Here is a 26,079-nt window from a genome sequence, read left to right as displayed (position 1 = left end):
ACAGCTAGAGTAAAAAGGCTTTACAAAAATGGCTGGCAAAAGTACCGATCGCAAAGGCAGAGTAAAAGAAACAAAATCTGCAGCGATTGAGCAGAATGAAACGGCAGGCTTCACATTACCCGACAGTCTGCCGTGTTCAGAAATCGACTTCCCAGTGCTTATCAAAAGAAGACCCAGGGCTAACTGGAAAGAAATAATTGATGAAAGCAATAAATGGCATAAAGAATTAGACGAGTACAATGAGAGCAAACAGGAACCCATTCCTAGACCACCGTTTCTTAGTAAGCTACTTGTTTTCACTTGTCCTAAAGATGTTAGTTTTGCCATTCTTCATCCTCACTAATACTTATTTACCTATAATTGTCGGAAAGTTTATCTTTCCGACAATTATCTCTCGGTACACCAGACCATTCACAGTTGTAGGTAATTTGGTATACAGATATACATATTAAAGTACCTAGAATTAATTCTTAGGGTTGAGAGTGCGACTCCTGGGGCCCGATTCTCCTAAGTTAATAATGTCAAAATCGAATAGAAATCGAATCGCAATATGATCGCAATAGCAGTTTTAACCATATCGGGCAGTCTGCTAATAATATAAGACCAATCGTATTCCAACGACATTCGATTGGTTTGCGATTGGTCTGCTATTTTGGTGATTTTGGTCTATACGGTAGTTTGCTCTACAATCATATTGCAATCGTAAATCATTTGCAGACAATATGATTCATTATTGAAAGACAGAAAAGGATAAAAACGTTTATTTCAAAGAAAAACTAGCGGAATGCCACATACGCTTCAATCGTAATCGAGTCGGGATTGGATCGCAGTCGAACGTGAATCGAATGGCGCTTAAGTAAAATTAGGAGAATCGGGCCCCTGGAACAAGTTGTGCAAGCTTGAGTAGTAGGTACGTGCATATGACTACAACCTCTATGGCCTAAACACGGACTAGTAGAATACTTATTTCATCCCTCTCCACATTTCTGTGATTTTCTCACTTCTTTCAAGTTCCATTCACTTTCAGAAACTGAAACCGATTACATTAAGAACGAGGTATTTGTTCAACTTATTCCTGCCTTAGTGGAAACTCTAAATAAGGCCAAGATATGGCAAGCCTTGACCAAAGAGAAGTGTTTCTTCAATGGAATAGACCACATTGTGCAGGTTTAACAGTATTCCTTTAGTATTATTATTACATAGGCAAAAGCATTTGTAATCAAATAACATGTTGCTCTAGATATTCTACATTTGTGTCAAATGTAAAATATGTGCCTACCTACAGCTACAGGTAGGTACTTAACTTCAGCTATCTCATAAACATACGACCATAAAAAAAATATTTTCGGAATATAGGTACCTAAATGATTGAGTACTTCTAGGTACTTTGGAACAACAACCCTCGTTATCCAGGACGTAAAGAAAGCAACTTACATTTATTCAACATGCCCTGGGTAAGAGCAACTCTTAAGAAGAAGTAAGTATGAGCTACTTTGAATACTGAAGCCAGAATCTTCAAAAACCAGAATAAGACTTAAATTAATTAACTGGAGATAGCTAGTCAATTGGCAAGAAGTCAAGTCTAATTGAGTTCTTATAGCAAAGCAAGGTAGGTTCTTTAGCTTTCGCCACTCAAGAAGGATATACTATTATATAGACACACTTATGATCCATTCGGGTAAAGATAAAAGATATATAAACAATCCTGATACTTTTTATTTTAAAAATCAGTAAAAAAATAAAATGCAATAGTGACAATAACTTAATCAATTTATTCATTCTTTTAAGCAGTATTTTTTTAAGAGGCATCAAGATTGTTTACCATTTAGATAAGTGCCTACTCAAATGGAGTAGGTAGTTACAAAAATAATAAAATTTAAAAATGCTGACTTCCAGACCTCGTCCACTGTACCCAAAGTCTTGGTTATGGCCTGAGGAGTACGCAGCCACTCTCATACAAAAGACTGTACGACAGTACTTCGTACAAAAACAGGAGGAAGTGCAAGAAATGCGCGAGTTCTGGAAGGTAATTATTATGATAAAAAGACGAAAGACTAAGTTCACTGACAACATAAACTTAGTTTTTCTTAAAACAACTGTTCTATTGAGACTTTATCGTGAAAATTCATAATTAAACATTTGTTTTATGAAAACTGATGTTTGTGTTGCTGGTGAACTTGGGCCTGATTAAGAGTTATACTCTTCTCTAATAAAAATTATAATCGATGACCTCTCAATTTGTGTGCCACAAAGTGTACATACTACTTAAGGTGAATGCTTTGACATACTATTATATTTTGCATTAAAAAATGTTTATTAGGTTACATTTGACTTGGAGAAACATTCGAGGTAAACACAGGCACCAAAAATTACTTTGAGTTATAAATATAATCACGCTGAAATGAAAAAATGAATTTCACGCTACGAGACGAAACATTCAACTTAAAAAATATATTGTAAAATTGTAAATCCTACAAATTGATATTTGCATCAGACTCTAATATATGTATAGTTATCTCAATGCTCTGTCTTGGTAACTTATGTAGTTGCTTGCAATTTCACATTTTCTCATGTTAATTTATGTATCACAGAAACTTGAAGTTGAACGCAACGTTCCTGACATGGAGATGAATCCGTTTCTGGCTAAAGCATTTGCATCGTCTTCACATATTAAAAAGTAATCGCTATTGTGCTGAGGCTGAAATATTCAAGAAAAAATACTTTTTCAATCTCGTAGCCAGTGCCAATAGATGCTTCATTAATACATCTTTTTTAAAAACGTCTTTACGAAGCTTATCTGAAGTTAAAATAGAACATCAAGAAATTTCCTTATGTAAATCTACTTTATTTCTATAACAATTCTATAATTAAATAAACATGTAATAATAATAATATTGATTTCTTTCAACTGAGGGGCACTCCTTCATAGAGAGAGGGGCTGACAGGAGTTCCGAGGCCCATTTTAAATGGTGCTGTTGGCTTTTCATCACCTTTAGCTATCCTCTTCACTCTATTGGGGCTGTGTTTGTAAGAGATCGGCATGGTAAAGTCTGTCATAACCTGAAATGCAACACAAATTCCATTAATACTTTAAATTATTTCAAACACGGTTTACAGATTTTTTAAATTGTTACTGCAAATTTAAAATTACACAGAGCAGAATCATCTCCTTAGACACAACTTTAAACCACTATAAAAAATGTGAAAAAAATAAGCCATAAGAATAGATAAGAAGTTAAACAGGGAAAATTGTGGCTAATCTTTCAAAAATTTACATTGGTTACATTCCAATGTTTGGTCAGTGCATTGTCTTAGAGATTGTTTGTGTTAATCTTGTTATACATATTAGATCTACAAGTGGTAGTGAAATCCTACTCACTTCCAGTCCTTTGTTTGCATGATCCGTGATGATAAACTTCTTCATAAGCGGGGGCATCTCGTAGCTGCTAGGAAGGATTACTTCTGGGTAGTCGTGTACTTTCTGCACGCTAGCTAACAATTTTGCCTCCTCATTCTTAGGTATTAGTTTGTAATCAGGCTTGTAAGATGTGCGGTATATTTCAGTAAGATTCGGCAACTTACGCCCTCTGAACGTTTTCTCAACCCATATTCTTACTCTGCGCCTTTCCTGAAAATCATAAAAATTACCTTCAGATAAATAAGCTCTTAGGAGTTACAATTTAATAATTATTTTTCCTGACTAATAATGAAAGTTACATGATAGAAACCCCTACCTCATCAGGACAAGCTTCAACTTTAACGATTTTCATAAAACACGGTTCAGGGTATCTTTCGAAAACAGACCGGACGATGATTCTTCCGACGCCAAAATTCTTCAGGCTCCCAACAATTTCCCACAAGGTTTTACCTTTGAAATCCGTTGTTCTTCCGACATATTTAATAACTGTCGTGGACATGGCTTAGAAGTTAAAGAGAAACCAAGTCACAAATACAATATTACAGGAATCTGAATCTTTGACTGAAAGTTTATTTATAGGTTAAGTACTGTAATTTGTACGTCAGTCTGACAGATGAAATATTGACATTGACAATTGACTTTTATGGTATTGACAATGACAACTATCACGTACGATGATTATTATATAGCAATGGCCGTTTGGTTTATTCACACATTATTCAAATCCCACGCCATATTCGAACGATTATATTTTATTAACAAATATTATAATTCTGATTATTTCATGTGTCTAAGGCCCCTAGCACAAAGCGTATTTGAATGCGCAGTCGACACATACTCGATTCAAACAATACATGAAGGCAACCTTGTAACTTCAGCACAGAGCGATCGGGAATGTGCAGGTTGTGAACAATTTGTAAAAAAAAAAATACCTATTATCTTCTATAATTCTTTAATTTCACAGTTTAATATGTACTTTTGACATCATCAACCATCCCCGAAATGAGACATGTTGGGGTCAGCTCCCAGTCTTACCTTGATCAGCCGATTCTCCTAATTTTACTATAGCGACATTCGATTCACATTCGACTGAGATCCAATCCCGACTCAATTACGATTGAAGCGTATGTGGCATTCCGCTATTTTTGTTGGAAATAAACGATTTTATCCTTTTCTGTCACTCAATAATAAATAATTTTGTCCGCAAATGATTTAAGATTGCAATATGATTGTAGATCAAACTACCGTATAGACCAAAATCACCAAAATAGCAGACCAATCGCAAACGAATCGAATATTAATAGTAGCAGAATGCCCGATATGGTTAAAACAGCTATTGCGATTCAATTTCTATTCAATTTTGACATTATTAACTTAGCAAAATCGGGCCCCCGATCTCTGTGGCCAAGCCGTAATTGTTATTTTATATAGCTATACTGTTAGTCCTCCACTCCATCCGAAAATAAAAACAAAAAGTCATAAAAAATCAACTTCAATTTATTTTCAATTTCTTATTTTGTTACTTTATGGAATTTACGCAATACAAATGTTGTAAAATATAATTACAATAGTTAACAGTTATTAAATTTTAAATGCAGGTTTTAATTATTTATTAACAATGTCATGGAAAAGTCCAATTTACGCTGACCAATTTATAATGTTGTAACTCATCGCCCATAAAACACTACAAAATGAATAGAAAAGTCCTTCATGCTACTTAGGGCTGATTTTTCAATCATCTATCTGAGGAATAAATATGGCGGTTTGACATATTTTCCATACAAAAGCTGTCAAAACGTTAAAAATATTCCCCAGATAGAAGTTATCTGGCGATTGAAAAATCAGCCCTTAGTGAAATCTTATCAACTACATTTTGCTAAATGAGGGTTTCATATTGAACTATGGATTAAATCCCATTAAGCCCTAATGTTAAATATAACAGGCAAGTTTTAGGCATTTTATTATACCTGCTATTATTAAATGATAATTTTAGAACTTAAATTGCCATGACATTGAATATTAATTGCTATGGCCATAAAATCACTGTTCAGAACAACACAAAACAAAAACAAATTTGCACTAGTCACTATCCATTAAGCAATCCCAATGTCTTAATCAAACTGCAATTAACAAAAATAATATATTTTAGACAATTAAATACCAAGCAATGAAATAGCAGTAATTGTCACCTTTGGTGGCATTATCCGTATACCTTTGCTATGTTAGAATAAAGAGCACAAGTAACTTGCACATTAAAAAGCATTGAAGCTCCCAGACGATGCGTTCATCGATACCAGGGAGCATAATTTTACTCAAACTGAGTTGTGAAAGTAGGTGGCCAATCTCTGCCGGATCGCTCGCCATAACTCTCAACTATTGAAGAAGCTACCCTTCTTACGTATAGCTGCTTCTATTTCCACAGCAACTAGTGTGTGACAATTAGCAATTACCTTTAAAATATACAACTTCGCTAATTCTTATCTATATTTTCCAATTGTCACCGATAAATAGTTGAAGTAGAATATAGAAACATACCAATCATAATTTTCTACGGTTATAACTGTACAGCAGTCACATTCCGTTGGCAAATAATTAAACATAAAATAAATATTAAATTTAGCTATAAATTGCCTAGTTACCAACCGGAATGGGCTTCGTGAACACGCAGGTGGTGAATAACAAGTCCATTCTTACAAGAGGCCCGTATACAATAAAAGTTACATCGCCCCACAATTAACTATTACTAAGCAATCGCAATAATAATTTAAGACATATTTACACATCATCGTCGGTATTCCACAATTAAATAAGGAACTTAAATTACAATAATTTAAGATAGTCGGGATATTATTATTAATAGGAATCAGTCAATCAGTATCCACAGTGATCGAGCAGTAGTCGATCGGTCGTCGTCTCGTAGCCGTCCGGCTTGCGGAGCGTGCGGGTGCCGGCGCGGGCGTGTCTTCATGCGCTTTTTGAACATATGTAGCGCCGCCCGCAGCTCGCGGCACGCTCCGTGGCGACGCCACTGAGCTCGGCAGCGACGGCGGCGTCACGAGGCGAGCCGGCCCCGCACCGGCCGATGCGGAACTTACGGACACGCACGAGGTCGATCATCGACGCGAAAGCTTTCGGCTTGGAATTTGCCATGCTCTAAATCAAGGCTAGAAGTAACCTAGAAGTGTGAACTCGCCGCATGAGGGACGAGGAGCGGGCGCGGGGCCCGGGGGCCGCGGCGGCGGCGCGGGCGCGACTCGGAGCTGCGGCCGCGCCGTCGTTTAAGTCGTGTCCCGTCCATATGTACCGATGCGCACTTCGTCGATAACGCTTGCCCACTCCAAAGCATACGAGTCTGGGTCTTCTAGGTAATATGTACGGTTTGGCTGTAAAAGAACAAAATATTCAGTTATAATTTTTTTTCTAATTTTGGTTATGTTTAATAACGAATTGATCTTTACTATTTATAGTGCCAGAGGCTATGTAAATTACTCACCGTGTGCACTAAAAATATTCTGAAGTTCTTGGCTTCGACTCGTAGTTCGGGTGACCAAGGGATCTCACCCTTGAGCACCATGTTGGCTGGATCGACGTAAAATAGGCGCGGTCCTGTGGTGAGCAGTAGCATACGACGTCGTGGAAACAGTCCCTTCCTTTTGTCAACCAGACCTTGCTTCAAAATTAGCTCTCCATCTACGAACTGATGCCACTTGCTTTCCCGGGATTGAACTTCGAGGCGACGACGTTTTTCTTCTGGACTAATGTTTAAGATTCCTGAAAACAACAGTGAAATTAGTAACCAGTATAATGACAAAGATTTACATATTTAGTAATTATGACAAACGAACTAATGACATTCGGTTCAGTTCGCACTGACTCTTAAAGCATATGTGTCCTACACAGCTGATTATAAGGTCAACATAATAAATACGCAGGGCGTAACGAGCGAGTCATTCATGGCATAAGCGGTTGAGAATGTGGCACTCCGGGACGACTGCGACGTGCCGGAAGACTGACGTCATACCAACTATAAAACCGTAAAGCATATATACTGACTGAGGACGTCCGTTCTGAATGTGTACAGAAGTGAATGCGATGACGTAGTGGTTACTCGTGCAACGAGTGCAAGGATCATATTACGGTGCACAATACTTAAACTATATCATCAAAATAAATGTGTACCTTTGTCTATGTATAATACTGTTTTCTTTAAAAAGTCTGTTTATTTAGAAAATAGTCACAAAATAAAACGTTATTGGACTCGGTTTAGTTATGAAACGAGAAGCGTATAAATTTGCCAAGAATTCAGGTCATGGACGCACCAGTTGCCTCTTACTCGTCGCTTCACTGCACTCGCCCGAGACTTTGTAATTGTCCACATCGGCTACATACTCAACCTACTAACATCTATTTAGACGTCTTTTATATTTGAAACTATCTGTACATCCGTTAGGTGCAATATAATAATGACAACATTAAAATAACTTGGAAAACAAGCTTATTTTAGAGCTTTTCGTTTTAGAAATCTACCTATGCACAAGAATAATGTAATAAAAAATAATTAATTACCTTTAGAGGTAGATAAGTCGAATTCCCACAGTCTCACGAGTTGCTTATTGCCCAATCCGGGTTCAAGATGATCTGGCACATTGTATTCTTCTTCAAACGAACCACCGGGCAAATACGGGCTAATAGTGGGTGGCGTCTGTTCCCACACGCTATCCCAGTCAATTCCGGCGAAAAATGGATGATTGCGAATACTATCATAAGTTTCTCCCTTATCATTAGCGCCAAGTCTCTTAGTATGGTCTAGTACCAACAGTTTTTCCACAAGGTCTTTAGCATCAGCCGGAAATCCTTCTGGGAATTCAAAGTCCATCTTGAGAATTTTTTGAAAAGTGAGGAACTCCGTAGCTGCGCGGAACGGAGGCAAACCCGAAATCATTTGGTAAATGATGCATCCCAACGCCCACAGGTCTGAGGCACGGGTGTCTACACAGTCATGTAATAATTCTGGACTTACATACTGTGGTGTTCCAACGAAACTAATTTTTCTAGATCGTTCATTTTGGGCGTCATTATCAGCATTGTTTGGTGAAGCACGAATTTCTTCAGGCTCCAGAATTTTAGCCGTTCCAAAATCGGCAATTTGCAAGTGCATATTTTCATCTAATAATATATTTTCCGGTTTTAAGTCACGGTGAATTATTCCTTTTGCGTGCATTTTTTCTAAGGCCATCAACAACTCAGCCGCATAAAATTTTGCTACGTTAAGCTCAAAAGAGCCAACTTGATTAATGTAAGATAACAATTCGCCATTTTTTGCAAAGGATAAGACGAAGTAAAGCCTTTCTTCATCTTGAAATGTGCAGTAAAGTTTCACGAAACCATGAGGTACATTGAACAACATGTTTAAGGCGTCTTTCTCGCGTTTAATGTACTCTCTTTTCTTCTTTCGAATGATGTGAAGTTTTTCACACACTTTAACTGTGAAAAAAAGAACAGGTCATTTTGTGGCTATTGTAAAGAACCCTAAATATTCAAGTTAACATTTTTTCTCTTTACATAATAATGTTCAAAATAAATAAAAAATACGTACTTGCATATTCCTTTCCACTGTGAATATCCTTTGCAAGAAACACGGTGCTGTAACAGCCCTCGCCGATTAATTTGCCAAAAATATAGTCCTTAGCAGTTCGCTTGGTGGGCTTTTGCGCCTGGCTGGGAGCCGGTGATGAGGCAGGTGCAACGGGTGCGGCAGACGCCGGCGCCGGCGTGGCCGGTGCGGGCGCAGGAGCTGCTTGCATCTTGATCGGTGTCTCTACTATGGTTTCGGCCGCAGCAATTGGGGCCCGTAACTCACTAGATGCTCGATCGTTGATCTGGAATAAAGGAAACACACACTGAGCAAGGTAACATTAAGACTTATTCACGGAACTGTACGTGATCACAAACTCTGTCTAGTGGAACGTCGATAGAGAAATGCGACGTCGTCGCGCTTCGAAAGCGTGCACTTGTTTATCGGCTCGCAGCAGCTGCGGTGGCGGCGGCGGCGATGGTGGCTACGTCATGCGCGGTGGGGGCCAGGGGGCAACGCGCCGTCTGCACAGTCGGCTTCTTTAAATTTAGGTGACCGCTAAATACGTAAACAATACTTAAACAACTAGGCGAGGTAAAAATTGGAAAAAAAAATCATCTCATATTTTAATACATGATGTGTATACAACAGTTGTCAATGGAACGTCAAAATAAACAAACATTTTATTGCATGTACTATGTAGGTTTTTACACCTTTTGATTGAATATTTAAAGGATGAGGGCTTTTTGTATGTTTTATATAACGTGTTTTAACTAATAATGACATGTATTAAAGAAAAGTTCTATGAACACACAAGAGAATATGATATTTCAGCTTTCGAGGATTCAAACAGTGAAAATGTTCCGCCTGCCACGTTCACTGGCCTCGCCTACAGTTCGATGATCCAATTTTTCGAGTTCGTAGCTCGAGTTTTTGTTCATTTTTTACGGGGCCGCCGTCGGACAAAAAATGACGCTTCCATTCAACGTGACTCAAGATAGAGATAGCCTTTGCGATTCCGTCTCGTTCTAACAACGCTGCAGATCACCGACGACTTCGTGTTTAACGGTATATTTGCCAAAAACAAACTTAATGAAAAGCAAATGAAAGTAACTATCATATAACCGTTACTTTGCGGGAATATCCATTCTTCAATTTTCTCCGAACAGTCAAGTTTTTTAGGTTAAGGTATTCCGTTGGTATTTGCGAAACCGTTTCGACACTACTTTCACTGAAAATTCTCGTGGATCCTGTATTGGGCATCATTTATTTCAGAGGCCTATTTACTAATGGAAAAAAACCGATGCTAGGGTTTTGCGGGAGGTGATGAGTTACATACAAACTATAATTACCACTAGGTCACAGCTAATTACGTGTGTCAGTTAAGAGATAAACAGGCTCCGAGGCTAGATATGACGATGGAAATGCCAACAGCTGTCAGCATTATATTTATATGAGCACCTAGATTTTATCCCTTGCAATTTTAAGAAGGGGTCATAGAAGTATTAATTTTGAGGGAATGTTTTTTTGGAATCTGCTGCAGCATAATGTTGCAATCCGACATCATGTAAGAGTGGAGCATAGTCCGTTGGCGCATGGTTTGGAATGAGTCACTAACATTAATTAAGCTCTGTTGTAAGCGCCGCAAATGGGTCTCGCATTCCGCGGCTGGGGCGCTGGGACGGTGCGGCGGCGGCGTGTAGACCACCGTCACAACGGTACTTACACTCGCATTCCCACAGCAACGGATTCCACCGTCCACTAACACCGACTACAGCCGACCTAGATCCCCACCACAGAACCTTCCTTACACATTGCACTACGCCGTTTGCTCTGTGCACGGTCTTTATGTAATGCTTCAAATTAGTGTGGAATGCTTTGAAGTATTTCTTATTGGGTTACTTTACTTATAGATCTTAACCGACAGAGCTGTTTCGAATAACAATGACATGGCCTAGAATGTGCAATAAACTGCCTATCAAGATAAAACGGATGTAATGCCTTTGTGTTTACCACTCCTGCAATCTACATCCGTTTTAGAGCTAACAGACGTTTAGTCAGCATATTGACGTTGTTTAACAGTTAACTGTTTGAGCATTCTCTTGTGAGCATTTTTACTTTAAAAAAAAAAGTGAAAGATGAATGAGAATTCCGAATGCGTGATCATGAATCACGAAGTAAACAACCTTTGTTGTAGAGTTACAACAACAACAACAAGCGACACCCTTCGGCGCACACAGAACGACCTCTAATTTATATTATAAATATGATTCCACCTACCTATACGTTTGCATTAGAAATCAAAAATTTAAAAGTTGTTTTTTACATATTTGTGCTGTAACTATCGCATTAATGACGTTTGAATACTTATTAACCACCAAATGTGCCAGTTTCGTTCATTTTGTTTTCTCTCCAGTGAAATCAGTATTTTTCCACAAGGCACAAGCCCTACAAAAATTATTATCGGGAAAGATAAAGAATGTGGGTGTACATAACCTCCTCCGCGGAGTATTATAGTTCGGCCATTCAGAGAATGCGTTCCTGACACGTCGCGATTGAACTGACGACGTAATAACATTCATTGATTATTGATATAATAATGTTGTTTTAATGCTCCTCAATTGTTAAAACGGTAAACAACCAGCAAAAATATTTTTATCGTAACTGCAACGCCATTGCAAAGTTACGTCGTCAGTTCAATCGCGACGTGTCAGGAACGCATTCTCTGAATGGCCGAACTATACGCCACAACATCACTGGTGGTGACGTATCTAGTAGTGATGGCGTTAACGCGTCTATTGTATCAGATAAGAACAGGTATGTGGGTAAAGGGCGAAATGTAGCAAATAGTAGGCGGGCATAGGTAATAGTGGGTTTTCGCAATCTGATGTAATATCTACCTAGTACTGGGATCTTAGACTAACTATCCACCAAGCTTACGAATCTGAGAAAATGGCATTGAGTAATAAAAACAAAAAACATAAGTCATAATTATTTTAAAAAATTGGCTAATACGCACGAAGCAAGATACGTCACGTGTATGGCACAACACTAGTGCAATATTGTCGAGGGTTGTGCAAATCATGCATATTACGCGGCAACGTTAACTGAACAATCTGCGTGCAAGGATACGTTGTGTTTACGATAGTTACATGATTGAAGCCGTAGCGGTCTACTGAATGCGGAGATCGTGAGGAGTTCGCACTGGTAAACAAGGTGAGCATGCCGGCGACGCGTGAACAAACAAGTGCGGTGCCGCGGCCGCGGTCGCCGCGCTGTTTGTTTGTTTGTATCACACGAGTACGACTATCTACCCGCGGCGGGCGTCGCACACTAGCCGACCGCCTAGGCGTTGTGAACGGAGCACGGACTCATCCAATGACATGCCTATAGAAAAACAGGGCGAAAGTGTGCATCACCGCTGTGTACAGCGAAAGTTTATAAACAGTGTACCCACTAGATTGTACATTGCCACGTCCCCCGTCATGACTTGAGATGTTTTCATTAATTTCTTAGGTATTCACACCTTTTATAGATGGTAAAACTGATAAAACATGAAAGGCCAAAACGTTTGCTCCAGTTATAAATCTTTAAAAAAAATTACATACCTACTTAATCCATAATATTTTATATTAATTTCAATTGTCTAAAAGCTACTTTTTATTTTTTTTTCAACTAGCTAGGTGTTCTACTGAAATACAACAAAATTGTATCATGTCGAATATAATACATTGAAATTACTATGTTCCATAACAAACCCGCACTTGAATCGTTATTGAACATTGGTGCGTACAGACAGACAGACCCACATGGGGTACCAACACAAACACAAGCGACAGACAGTCATTGACCTTACCTTAGATTTGGGCGAGGGCTGTTTCCCGCGCTTAGTAGAGCTGACGCCAAGTAACCGCAAAATCCTGTTTGCTGCTTCGAGCAGAGTTGCACTACCCCTCGATCCTCTTTTAACTCTGTTGGTCAATCCGCTCATTTCGACTTGTCTCGCACAATATTTTCTACCGTTTTGTTATTGTTTGAAACGGTCAAAAACACGATCACAGTTCATGAATGTTGATTATTGTTCAGTAAATAGTAACTAGTCACAAATTAAGTTCAGAAAATTGTTAATCACAAATTAATTTAAAAGATATGCAATTGAAGATAAATAAATAAACAACGATATTATTTCCCAACGTATTTGCGCGCGTATACACGTCCGTTCGGTCAAACGGCGCGTTGCGGACTAAACTAAATGCAATGCAACGAACTCAACGAACGAAGCGACCTGACGCGAGCGGAGCATTGACTACGTCTTCTCCCTCTCGCTAGACAGAATAATCGCATCGGTCGCGGTCGGTATGTACGACTGAGGGGAGGTGCGGCGCGAAGGCGCGCGCGGCTTGGTGTAGTTGGCGTGAGACGCCATTCCCCATTCGCAATGTTCGCAACCCACTCTACCCTCCGAGTTCGATGTGTGGGGAAGGACGAAGCGTGGCACGTCACCCTCACTCGCCTCCTACACTTGAATACCACCTACCGATCACCTACGTATTATTACCCTTCAAATATTTTGTATTTAAGGGTCAGTGTCTGATAGATTTGCTACAGGTAAAAGTCCACTGAAAAAAGGACTAGGTTGTCAATGCGACTTTTGACATTGAGTATCGATCGATTTCGCTTTAATTTTCAGGTTTTGCATTTATTTTTCCTATTTTTAGGAACTGTCGCATTCATTTCCCGCGTTTAAAAACTACTTAGTGAAAGAAAATACCTTATAAAAGTTGTCCCTTTCCTTATGGATTCGAATAACCATCTTTATCTAATTAATTTTATAGTATTTTTTTTATATCGATGCAAACAAACGCCATTTCGGCCATGTGATAGAAACGCTGCACCCGGGCGGCGCCAGAGATGCATCACGCGCAGTCGATAACAACGTCTAATCGCATTAAAATACAAGCGCCTGATATCTCAAGATTATTATTTAAAATATGTATTTATCTACATATTTTGTTTCGGATTGTGATAAAAATTTCATGAATAAAAAATTCGCTACTTTCTCTGAATTTCATTTCAGGTAGGACATTGCAAAAAAAATTGTCCGGTGTTTACAGACTACAGGTATGTGGGGTACCTATTGTTTATTTTTTCATAACAGGAGTGAATTCTGTTTCAAGAAATACCCGTTACACTGAACTGCGTAAGCGCATGCGGGTAATGAGTAGGCAATTGTGAAGAGTTTTTTTTATTATTCTCTGTGTCTCTGTTCAAATAAGGACAATGCCTATTCACAACTGAGTTGATGGACTTGGCTTGATGGTTCCCAGTTGCGGCTCTTTGAATGGCAACCAGTGTGGGCGCGTAAGCGGTCTTCTTCTATTAACGAAGGACTGCACTATCGTGTACATTTTTATTTGAAAATTCTAAATTTTTTTGATGGATTTCAACTAAAACGCGAAGCGGTTACATAACAATACGAAGCTAGCAAAGCTGCTGAGGATTCTGTAAAATCTTTAACTTTTAATCTAAAAATACACATAATTATAAGATATCTTCGGTCAGTTGCACACACCTGGATAGAAGATTCTTTGAAACTTATTCCAAAACAACTTTAAGCTGAGAAAGGTTGTTTTTTTTTCTTGATTGAATGTATTATGTAGGTTGAGTGGTCCGCAGCAGCTGTCGGAGGCACGTGTTCGAAGCTCGTGCTGCGGCACACATGTGCATTTAGACTACCATCCCCGCATTCATGTAATGCACACCTACAACAATATGCTGCAACATGTTCATTTGTGCGAGTATCGACATTCACCATTAACTTTATACCCATAAAGTATATTTGTTTACATCATGGCTATAGTATAGTTTTAATAGGCGAGTATTTTCAATTATTTCGATCTAATAAATTATTATATAACACGATAGATCTAAAAAAAATAATGTGACTTTCTAGAGCATTTAATTGACTATGCGTATAAAGAGCACTTTGCCAAATCAATCAAAACTCCGGATTAATCGGAGGGACAAAGGAATTTTAAATTTCATTTTGCAACTTAAAAAACATAGGTATTTTTTTTCTACGTTTTGCTTAATTAAATCAACAAAATAACTTTCAACAACAAGTTAAATACATAAAGTTGTTTACGTCCTGCTGCTTTATGTATTTAGGGGCAACCTGTGGTAAAGATAAAAAATACTGACGTTCAAGTGTTTAAAGTTTATGTGCATACGTACATACACACTACGTAAATGTAAATAAAAATGACAAGTCATATCGTATTAAAGCAGGTGGTGGTATTAATAAACAAGACTGTCGACGCAATAACAAACGTGCACTTTGAAAATATACTTAACGAGCTCATGCACCTCAGGATTCGAGTCAAATGGATGTAAAATATCGCCAGGTGGAAAAGTTTTTTTAGTTGCAGTCTGTCGGTCGCAGTTGCAACCCCTGACGGAGCCCCGACGAAGCTACATTTCAAAACAAAATAAAAGCTGCATCGAACATTGAACCCACCACCTGGCACTGTTTTTATGTGATACCGTACCCATATGGGGTAAAAAAACAAGTACATATTGGCTTCCTTATCCCTTACCTACAATTGTTAGTTTTAGTTATTAAATATTTTTCGAGGCTTGATTTTGATTATTGTTGGATACATTGGATGGTACCGGTTACCATATTGCACGAACACCTGCAAACTCACGTGTGTGGTAAAAATAATCACATATGTTTGTCACCTATTAACACAATCGTTATCAGTATCTAGTATAATGAGTATCATAGGTGACTGTGATGTTGCTCAGGATTCATTGGAAGTTAAACAAAAAACAAAGTGACACAAGTCAGTATGATGATAAAAGAGGGACAGGTACGTTTCACTCGGTTCACGCCTCTAGCAATTTCGGCGTAGGTGTATCGATATCGCAACGATAACGATCGATAACGTCCGCAAAATCATGAGCAGATAAGCCTTATCATATAAGATAAGTGTTATAAATAATTACAAAACAATGCTTGTGATTGTCAACAAAGTATTTTTATTTGCATATTATATGCCAGGTATAAGGAGATACCTGAAATTCTTTAATTTATTATAATTTATATTGTTTATCTACTACAAACAAAGCCGTGTTCTACACGTGTTCAATTCTCGTTTGATGGGGAAAACAATTTCTCATTCTATCGAGCAATCCTTTAGCAATGTAGGTACAGTACGTATTTTCCTCGGCATGAATTCCACTTTCATTTCTCCTTTGACTTAACCCATACCCGACATAGTTCCATGGCAATATCTTCTCTATTATTGAAAACACGTGCAAACACCGCAAGGTCGTACGACAATGTTGCAAGTTATTTACCTATACCAATAATATGTATTTTATGTGTATTGTGTGTAACTGTTGCACGTTCATGTAACTGCATGTCATTGCACTCTAATGCAATACGGAGTCTTACACATGTAAGCATGATATACCATTTAGTACGTACTATTGTTATACATGCGCAAGTGCTAAAACCTGATGAATGTGCAATTATATCCTCAGAATTTCCGCGTGCACAGGTTGGGTAACCCACATAATTATAAAGCGGTGACTTCATACAGAATTTGACACGGATAAACCTGGCAAGCGCAAAGTGAATGGTTTTTATGTTTTTTCGTATTATGTTATGGTATTGGCGATACGAAGGCGCCTAGCGAAGGTTATCGACGTTCCGAAATGTCGTGACTCCGGCCTTGAGTAGTCCTTTGACCCTCCATTGGTAGTAATATCCGCCGCTCTCAAACCACCTGCTCGAGTGCCCCTCGCATATTAAATATTTTAAATCTTCAACGGTTCTAAAACCTCCATAGCTACTTTGAATATACAAACACACCATACAAACAGGCTATAGCTGTAACATTTACTTACAATTTATGGATCTTTATCCCTTTAACTAATTGTTCATTGTTATGTCCTCCTTTAAAGAGGAACTATGGTTCTATATAAATGTGTTACCTACGTGCCATGATAATTATCATAAAAAGGTTTTTACTTGAGCATTACCTAATTAAAAATCTAACCATTTTAGAGTTTAACTTCACAGTGTTTCACAGAATATGAAATCATTATTTTCGCAACACACGAGCGTGATAAGTTCGATGACCGATGAATAAATTCAAGGGCTTTAGGCGTAGCTTTTATTTTCCTGATAACCTTCAAATAGCGGCCCCGCGGGTAAGGTGAACTCGCGAATATACATAGGTACTCTTCCGAATTTCCCTTTATTTTTCCTAGTCACTGGTTAATTTAATAAAATAAACTTGATACTCTAAACTTAACGAAATAACTTAAACAGACTTTGACACGTGGAAGGATTTTTTCTAAGCGGTTTTTAATAACATTCCCTTTTACGTTTAATATATGCTGTGTAAAAAAAAAAAAAAAAACCTATTAAAACACCGTAAATAAAAATTGCAAGATCAAGAATCACATGGGATCGTTTTCTTGCATGAATATTTATAATTAAAGTAGTTGTTTAAAATAAACAAGTGAATTGATAAATATAAAAATAGTTGGTTGTCACTACCTACATATTTGTTTTTTTGGAACACGCCGATAAAGTTGGGTAATCCGATGCCCGACTTCTATGCGATGTGAAGCTTCCTTCACTATTAAAAGGCTTCTTTCCTGTTTATGGTTCATTAAAAGTTTAATTACATTTATTTGTAACTGCATATTGAAATCTAATAATGATATGACACTAAAGATAATTGAGGGCATGCGATGAATGAATATTCTTTGTAATGCATTAATGATGGATGACACAGTCATCGTTATGGTATGCAGTGTGTGGCCAGTCCCCACCCGCGGACAATATCGATAAAAAATAATGGACAGAGCATGTGTTGTCTCATCGGAAAACAATTAACGCACAACAAACAATTTAGTTGCGGTCACCGATAGCAGAGCGGTTCAAAGTACAAGAATTTGTGCCGAGATAACATTCATGTTTATCACATGCACTTCCAAAACACATGAACATCAAATTGTTTGTGCAGGCGCCTACTTCAAAATAGGGTAGTTTTTGTTATCTAAGTTATGTACACTAAGCAGATATTTAAAATATATTTTAGTGTACCTATTCACGTGTTATATTCTACGTAAATAGACACTTTTATTTTTATTCTATGCGTAAGGTTATTTATGGTAAAGTCATGACTTATTTCGCAGTTTACCCACGTCATGAAGTACTCGTATCTTATTGTTAATCTTCATTATCACAAATGGAAATTCGTATGACGTAAACAAAGTTTATAATTAAAAACAGTCTACTTAAGTTTGTATGTGATTCACATACAAATCACTCTTTGTGAATAAATCATTTCTTTTTGTATACTATCGTAGTATTATTTTATATCATTATTTACCAACTCCCAGTTTCAGCAGCGTACCGTGGGACCTACTCCGTGCATACCGATAAAACTAGCTGAAGATTTCTTATTGATCATCGAGTGAAAATGAACTTTTAAATTGGCCCAGTGTGTCCTGAGATTAGCGCGTTCAAATAAACCAACAAACTTAAGTTTTATAATATTAATATAGATTGGGCTGTTGTTAGTTGTTATCGATAGTTTTTGTTTTGTAATCAACGTTATCTTATAGTGGTTGATTAAAATTTTATACGTTACTTTATCATGTTCAGTAAAAACCCTAAAACTACTTACCCGTTAAGAGGAAACAGTCCGTGCAATATTTTATTAGTACGATGAATCATTTTACTCATCGTTTTCCTTATACATAGGAATCAAAGAAGTTAGCGTGGCAATAAGTAGATATCTTATCGTAGTGTTTGTATTTTATGAAAACAACTTATAAGTTATGTTTCTAAGTAATAGTTCATTTTTCTGTAAAAATAATCTAGTTAACTTTAAAAAATAGGCGATTGATGATTTTAAATTCTGTTTTACTTTAAATAGTTTAATAATAGGTTTAAGTTTAAAATAGTGTCAACAACTTGGTATATTTTTAGAAAAATATGTTGTAAGCAAATAATAAATTGCTCAACGAGCTGGAATTGTAGTTCTTCGAAGTTAAAAATAACTGAGCCTGATAAACTGGCAAGACTATGTAAAGTGCAAGGCAAAAAGTGTGTTAAAAGTTGCCTTGCAAACACTGCAGCGCGGCGTCCATGCACCGCACACAAATATTTTGCCAGGGTAGATAAATTCGCACTGATAAAATATCCAAACACTATGGGCCTTACTACAAAAACTTTAAACCCTGTTTTACACTTGTCTAATAAAATTTTGGCTGCAAAATGAACCATATGTCAACGTCATAATTTGACATTTTTTTAGACAAGGCATAAACTGACGTTTAAAAGTTTTTGTGGTAAGACGGATTATGTCTACTATGTGAAGGCTTCAAAACATATAAGCACAATACATTCTTAAAAATAAATTTTACTTTATATCTATAAATAGTTATTTAAACCACCCTACTTTACAATAGAGATGGGCAGCCCTACACGAGCGGAATGCCTTCCACTCACAATTCCACATACTTTAATCACTTCCCGCGCGTCTAGACATCGACCTCTAGTTCCAAGTCCTCGCTACTGCCAAATTAACTCTTAGGACTTGTTCTTAAGATCCCTATTTCGTCGAGAGTAGCCCAACGTTAACGATTAATAAAAACGGGCTCGCTGTCCTCGGAAAGTGCATTGATCTCAAGGCGCGTCCTTCTGTGGCACAAAAATTGCTGCACGTGAAGTGGGCGTCTCTTTTGTGTATAAACACAAGAAATAGGTGCGAGCAGGACGCAGTGAACGTAGTAGGCAGGATGCGCGTGGTGAGCACCGGCCAATACACCCAAGCGAGCGCAATGAACGGCAGCCATTAATGTGGAAGTACCACGCCGCATTTTGGCGCCAATACATCCGTTTAGGGAAATACTAACTGTTCTATTTATCTTATAACTTGTAACCTTTACCTTGAGCAGATAACATTTTTACACTTTTAATGAAACTGTAAAGCGAAATTACTAACTTTTTTCCTATTTAAGAAAACATTCTGGTAATAATTTACTGTATAAAAATTTTACTATCGATACGTACAATATATTTAATGTATAACAAAATATATGTTAAGCTGTTTTACAGCTTCTTTGCCAGCCACACAAACACCACGATGCGCCATCCGGTTTCGCGCCAAAAGCGTATTCTCCAAGATGGCGGAAACCACGTGCTCCACAAATACAAACAGAGCCCATGCTTGCTTACTACGATTTGTTTTTCATATCGTGGAATGCTTAAATATTTTCTAGGACCTTGCATATGTATTTCATTTTTATCATGCACATTTCGAACTAGATCGAACTAAAACTTACGTTTAATTTATGTACACAAACATCTAAAATGATTATCGTCAATAATAATATTTCATTCAAAATACATTTCAATAGATGCATAGGATAGGATCAACTTTTTTTACAATCCTTCTTGGAAAAGTATGGCGACTTAAAAAAACAAAAAGTATAAAGGCGGCAAGTCGAGGGCGGCATCGCAATGTGCAGTTCTGCGTTAGAATGTGTGGGTGCAAATTCCACGAAGGATGAGATGCCTGCCGATACATTCAACTTTACTCAACCGGCTAGCCTACCAGTGACCGTTGCGTTTGAAATTGCAAGCAAAGGATCCTCCTTCGCCGTGATATACAAACATAAAATTCGCAAAGAATATATATTTTGTGGAATAAGTAGATATATGAAAATGTACCTCAAAACTGGTGAATACAGACAAGCACTCAAGCGAAAAAATCAACGATCCGAACTGTCTGGCCGTTGAACCCAGAAGCAAATGGCAAAAAGCTGCTACACATCGAATGGAAATGTCTTGATCTTTAACGGATTTTCATTTCCGGGAAAAACTTGGATGCAGTAGATTTTTAAAATAAGGTTTAATTGAAATCAAAACTTCATTGGAAAGACAGTTGCTGGTAAATTATTTCTAATCTTGCAATATAAGAGTTTATAGTATGAGAAGAGCATGGAAGTGGAGAAATGAGTTTTGGGAACCACCTATTATTTTTTAATATACTGAAAACTGCGTATTTGAGGACACAAATTAATTGTTACCTTCCCAAATGTTTAAAGGTTCGAACTGTAAAATTCCTTATGTTACACATATATTATTATTAAAATTTGATCATGTCAGAACACCTCCTGAGAAATAAGTTTGCATAGAACAGAAATCAAATTTTACTTTTTTTTCGCATATTCGGTTAAGTGTATGATTTTCTTCCATCTGCATTTGTTTTCACTTAAACGCCACCGAATATTTTTAAGGAAATACGAATTGAACTAGCTCAGCCTTGAAATGGAAGAAAAAACTCTGTTTACTACGCATTAACTTTAGAGGTCCATGACCTACCGGGTTCAAAGCATGAACGTCCATTTTGTTACATAACAAATTTATTTGTTTCGCAATAATAACATTTTATAGTGATTTGATCCTAATCATAAATTATTATGACACATTAATTAATTTGCTAATCTATAAAAAAAATGAAAATGTATCTTCTAAACTGCGAATTTGTTTCGAAGTCAATCGATATTTATTATCTGCCGGGATCGGCCGAGATGAATCAACTGAAGGGAATGCAAACAGGTCTGGGCGATTCGGTCGTGGCTGTTAGACGCAGCCAGGCGGCCCATTGGTCGCGCGAAGCCACGCATGGTACCTCAGCCACGGTCATTCGCCGAAGTTGCACACCGGCGCCCGTTGCACCGTTGGCGAGACGGACTTGAATTCCACACATACCATTCTCGCCTACCATTACACGAATCCACTTGCATTACTGAGTAAAAGCAATACTAAAAGCTTTTCATCTGGACATACGTTTTGAAGATTATTTTGAGGTTGAACAAGCAGTCAGGAATACATTTGCCAACCCAATCTATCTATTATAAAAATAACATGTACCGTAATATAAAATTGATTTGTTTTTTTTAGTGCGCACTTAAGTAGCTGTAGTCAGTAAGATTGCGAGAACAAAGGAGTGATTCAGATTTCCGGCCTGGTATGGCTCTTTGTTTATCTTGTGGATTTTCGATACTTGCATAGAGTAATTTTAGGAAAATTGTTCAAGATTCATAGCTGATGATGTAAAAGCATCATCAGCTATGAATCTTGAACAATTTGCAAACATAAAATAGGCCAGGACATACGGAATTATTTTGTCGAAGACCGTGAGTTAGAATCGCAAACAAACGGATGATTTACTATTGCAACAAGCAACGTTAAAAACCTAGCAGACCTATGAAAAGGAGTGAGTTTTACGGTTTATTTCTTTGGTAGGTTGCTTTGACCGATTTTTTGAAAGTTTGCAATTTGGCCTGGCTTGGCAAAGAATCTTAAATCAAACCCTCTTGGGCCTTAGAACGTAAAAATTGCTACACCAGGATATATTAATCTAGGAAGTGTTAGGGTACAATAAGGCTGCATAACATCTGCAGCTATTGTTTCGCCAGAGGCACACGTAGTAAGGGAAGTAGCGTGTTGATGTTGCAAGGCGTGGGTGGTCTGCGCATGAGTCACCGTAGCCGCGCGGAGGCAGCGCCGGGCGCAAGCTCACGGATCCTAAGTATTGTCCGCGCCCATTCACGACCTGCCAGCATACAATGCGGTGTTGCAACTATTGCATCCTGCATTGCTAATATTGGATATTGTATATTAAAGAAAACTTACATTTTTCACCGGTTAAATTAAAATTAACTTTTTAGAGATCAGCCACAGGCGATGAACTGATATTTAATTATGTTATTCATTACGCTTTATTATTATTAATTATTTATCAGATTTGTATTCCATCTTGATCACATTAGGGACAATAACGCGATGAAAGATTTCCTCCAACTTTCTTGGAAGGGGATTAAAAAAGCGATTTCCATGTGACCACAGACGTATCAAACTTTTTTCATATTATGAAGAGTGTGTTGGCAACTCAGACCTTCCTGTAAGTACAATACCATGGACATATAAAGCTACAACGACCACTGTGTCAGACGTACATGGCTTCGAAACGGTTTATATCAACAATTAAGCCCCATTCATTCGTAACACAGATTTTAAAGATAAGGATTTGAATGTGTCTCTCCGTACTAGGAAACTACACTTATTTAAAGCTATTGAATTTAAATATAACTTACTGAGTACTATAGAACGATGAGTAATCTGGGTTTGTTATGGACAACTCATCTAGCTTAACGGTCGCTTGGTAAACAGACGGTATATAAAAATAGAATATCTCTTGTCTATGACGTGGACCCTCTTTATGATTAATTCTTTTGTCATCCGGTAATCTTATATTCAAGGCCCAAATACGGGTTGCTTTTGCCTTTAGAAGAGGCTCTTAAATAAAGTTTTAATAAAGATAAGCCATGATAGGAAGGTAGGATGATTTTGTTCAGAATTTTATGTAAGAAAACTCTCGAGTCTTTGCGATCTGTTTATAACATAAATAAATGCGTATAGATGTAATAACATGAGCAATAAGTGTACTACGCATTTGTAAGTGGTAGTATAGGGAGGTGATGCCCGGAGCGTACGTTCACCCAGGCCGTCTCGGTCACAGGAGCGACGCGCCGCCCTTACCCAGCCAACCCTCCCCGGGCGGCTCGCTAAATACTTTAATTTCGTCCTTCCCCTGCCGCGGCGTCCCAGACGAGACTTCGAGACGAGTGAACGACCGCTCATATTGTACGTGTTACTGCAGTAGGAACTGTGCACTGCACTGCACACATGTCCGTTTTAAGGGTTGCAGCCAGTTCAAGTGCCTTTAACATTTGATTTTCTTAAATAAAAAAGTAGCGATGGAGATTGATATATCTTTCTTATTATTATTTTGTTTATTGGGAAAATGATTGAGAGATGATGTCTATCTACAATCTACATAGATGAAAAGAATTGAATAGAACAATTATAGTCAACAAGTAATAACAACAAGTCTGTCTATCCCCAAACAGGCAAACTTTCACATTTATTAGTGTTTTTATCAGGATTTATTAATTAAAGAGAAACAAGGACAATGACATATAAAATCCTTCCTTATTATTTTTCCTCTTGGCACAAATGCATGTTATTTTTATAAAGTCAAGTCAATGTAGAGATGAATGCCTTTTCCTCGTTGATGAATCTGATTCTGAAAACATTTTTATAACTTTGAATAATTTCAATGCTGTATTTAATTCAATACTTCAAACAGGAAGCACATTGTAATAATTATTATAAACATCATTATCATCACTTCGTGTTTATTAACTTAAGAATACATTGTCATGCAAGTTATGAAAATATGACAGGAAACTGTAATAGCCTGAACGCCTGTACGAATATCGAAGATTCAATTTCTGACCACTCGTCTGGCTAGCTAGGAATTAAACACTTCTTTGTTCTATACAAACAAGGATGTTGGTCCGGACTTTGGTTCGCAGAATAAACGTGTGTCTGACCTTACTGTATGAAATAGGTAGGTTGTTCTTATTTTCCTCCATTCTCCCGCATTCTACTGGTTACATTCGTTACATAATAAATTAATATTTTTATATAAGGTCCTTATGTCAAGCCACGCCGTATTACGCTATTATTAAATATTTTTCCAACCTAAAGGACAAGTGGTACTTAGTTAAACAATCATGACCTTTTCTTGCGAATCTCATTCGTGTTCGACTGGTTTTATGAGGATTTGCGTTCTCGTACAATACACCTTTAGTATCACCGTTCTTTATATCCATTGTGTTAGCCAGACAGTATTGAATTTCCATAGTGACTGTCAGAGACATGATTTAATTTAGAAACCAGTAAGTTGAACGTAGAGGTCGACGAGATGCTCGCCGCCTCGCCGTCTGCTCACCTTGGGTGAACCCAAGCCCGAGCGATATCCGGCTATATCTAAACACACGTATTTAATTATGACGTGGTATTATGAATTTACCACTTTCACCTAGCGGCAGCGTCAATGTAACTGATTTAATTATGATGTAATAAACATCTGTGCATCTGAATTGTAGCTTTTATTATTTACAATCTTATATTCATATTTACGTCCACCATACCCTAATATTGCTTTATTAAGAGCATTGTATTCAGCTCCCACGTTTCTCCCCGATGCAATAGAGAGCATGCGGGTAGAAGGCGCATGTAGGATAATAACTCAAACAATATTCCCAATAAGCCACAATCGAATCAATCAAATAAATTGACCGTGTTCACAAGTTATCGGCTGTCAAGCAAATTACTAATGGCTACGTCGCTTTTCACAATAGTGCAAGTAGTATTGTAGCATAGTAAACTTGAAGCACGTGTATGCCGATAAGAGTGCAAGATATATGCACGTACATGCCATCATGTATAGTTTATCGATTATTCACAGCTCTGCAAAGGCCATAAACCTAATCTTTTGTTACATAACGTCTCCGTGCTCCTTAGCTATTGTAGGTACCTGTAGATAAATAAAGCGATATAAAACGGTGCGTGCGACGCGCTTACACGTGGTTTATACTATACGCTGAACTGAACTTACTACATTAACCGCTTATCAGTTACAAGAAAAAATAATAGTGAGCACGGAAAAGGAATGAAATTTTCCATTATCGCAATATAAAATGAAATCAAGCACGATGACGAAGTGCAACACTAGCACGTGTAACTGAGAGAAACTTTCGATCAAAGCCACTGCAGTTTTTATTTATTGTACGGAAAAGTTTTAGGTATTGGTAGGTAGGTACTATCGATGCGTTTTGATCGTTTTAAGTTCCATTCGTCACTGGTTCACACGATCTATCATATGCTTAGAATGGCATTAATAAATCTTCACTAAACAGAAGCACACTACATTTCGAAGAATGAAAAACAGATCAGCAGGGCAGCGTCTGCGTGTTTTATTTATATATTTTCATTGAGTCGACCGGCCGTCCCCACCATTACGAGGACGCATAAAATGCAACACGGTTTAAATATACACTATCTCTCCAGAATAATTTAAATGACGTACGCTACTTTTTTTTCTTTGTCTTAGCACTAAAGCACTAAGCAGGCCCATGA

General features: G+C 37.6%; 3 protein-coding genes across 6 annotated transcripts in view; 1 reads left to right on the top strand and 2 right to left on the bottom strand.

The window, feature by feature from the left end:
* The first annotated feature begins 28 nt into the window (after positions 1-28).
* On the top strand, positions 29-2,689 carry LOC124635307 (IQ domain-containing protein K-like). Its single transcript, XM_047171174.1, has 5 exons — positions 29-281; positions 1,028-1,167; positions 1,383-1,477; positions 1,897-2,026; positions 2,592-2,689. The coding sequence occupies exons 1-5, from the start codon at positions 29-31 to the stop codon at positions 2,679-2,681; spliced, it is 708 nt and encodes a 235-aa protein (XP_047027130.1). The 3' UTR covers positions 2,682-2,689.
* A 135-nt stretch (positions 2,690-2,824) lies between these two features.
* Positions 2,825-4,017, bottom strand: LOC124635306. Its single transcript, XM_047171173.1, has 3 exons — positions 3,735-4,017; positions 3,380-3,628; positions 2,825-3,060 (listed from the first exon to the last, which is right to left on the bottom strand). Exons 1-3 carry the CDS (start codon positions 3,915-3,917, stop codon positions 2,905-2,907), a joined length of 588 nt encoding a protein of 195 aa, XP_047027129.1. The 5' UTR covers positions 3,918-4,017; the 3' UTR covers positions 2,825-2,904.
* Positions 4,018-4,894: 877 nt separating this feature from the next.
* The window catches only part of LOC124635413 (3-phosphoinositide-dependent protein kinase 1), a 70,528-nt gene continuing 49,343 nt past the window's right edge, over positions 4,895-26,079 (bottom strand). For 3 of the 4 annotated variants that reach the window (XM_047171297.1, XM_047171298.1, XM_047171296.1), the window contains 4 exons: positions 9,015-9,297; positions 7,985-8,902; positions 6,912-7,189; positions 5,351-6,801 (listed from right to left, as the gene is read on the bottom strand). In XM_047171297.1, the coding sequence (XP_047027253.1) occupies positions 6,697-6,801; positions 6,912-7,189; positions 7,985-8,902; positions 9,015-9,222 (1,509 nt within the window). In that variant the 5' untranslated portion in view covers positions 9,223-9,297 and the 3' untranslated portion in view covers positions 5,351-6,696. Of the gene's footprint in view, positions 5,135-5,265; positions 6,802-6,911; positions 7,190-7,984; positions 8,903-9,014; positions 9,298-12,849; positions 13,252-26,079 lie in introns of those variants that run through there. The other variant, XM_047171295.1, reaches the window with a different exon arrangement.

This window comes from Helicoverpa zea, chromosome 12 (genome assembly GCF_022581195.2).
Source record: "Helicoverpa zea isolate HzStark_Cry1AcR chromosome 12, ilHelZeax1.1, whole genome shotgun sequence".
Taxonomy (NCBI): Eukaryota; Metazoa; Arthropoda; class Insecta; order Lepidoptera; family Noctuidae; genus Helicoverpa; species Helicoverpa zea.
The sequence above is the reverse complement of the archived record's forward strand: the minus strand, read 5'-3'. Positions and strand labels throughout refer to the sequence as shown.

Coding starts and splice junctions, on each gene's coding strand:
- LOC124635307 (XM_047171174.1), top strand. CDS start 29: ATGGCTGGCAAAAGTACCGATCGCAAAGGCAGAGTAAAAGAAACAAAA. Junction 1,168..1,382: donor GAATAGACCACATTGTGCAG/GTTTAACAGTAT, acceptor GAGTACTTCTAG/GTACTTTGGAACAACAACCC. Junction 1,478..1,896: donor AGAGCAACTCTTAAGAAGAA/GTAAGTATGAGC, acceptor GCTGACTTCCAG/ACCTCGTCCACTGTACCCAA.
- LOC124635306 (XM_047171173.1), bottom strand. CDS start 3,917: ATGTCCACGACAGTTATTAAATATGTCGGAAGAACAACGGATTTCAAA. Junction 3,629..3,734: donor TTGAAGCTTGTCCTGATGAG/GTAGGGGTTTCT, acceptor TATGATTTTCAG/GAAAGGCGCAGAGTAAGAAT. Junction 3,061..3,379: donor ATGCAAACAAAGGACTGGAA/GTGAGTAGGATT, acceptor GTTGCATTTCAG/GTTATGACAGACTTTACCAT.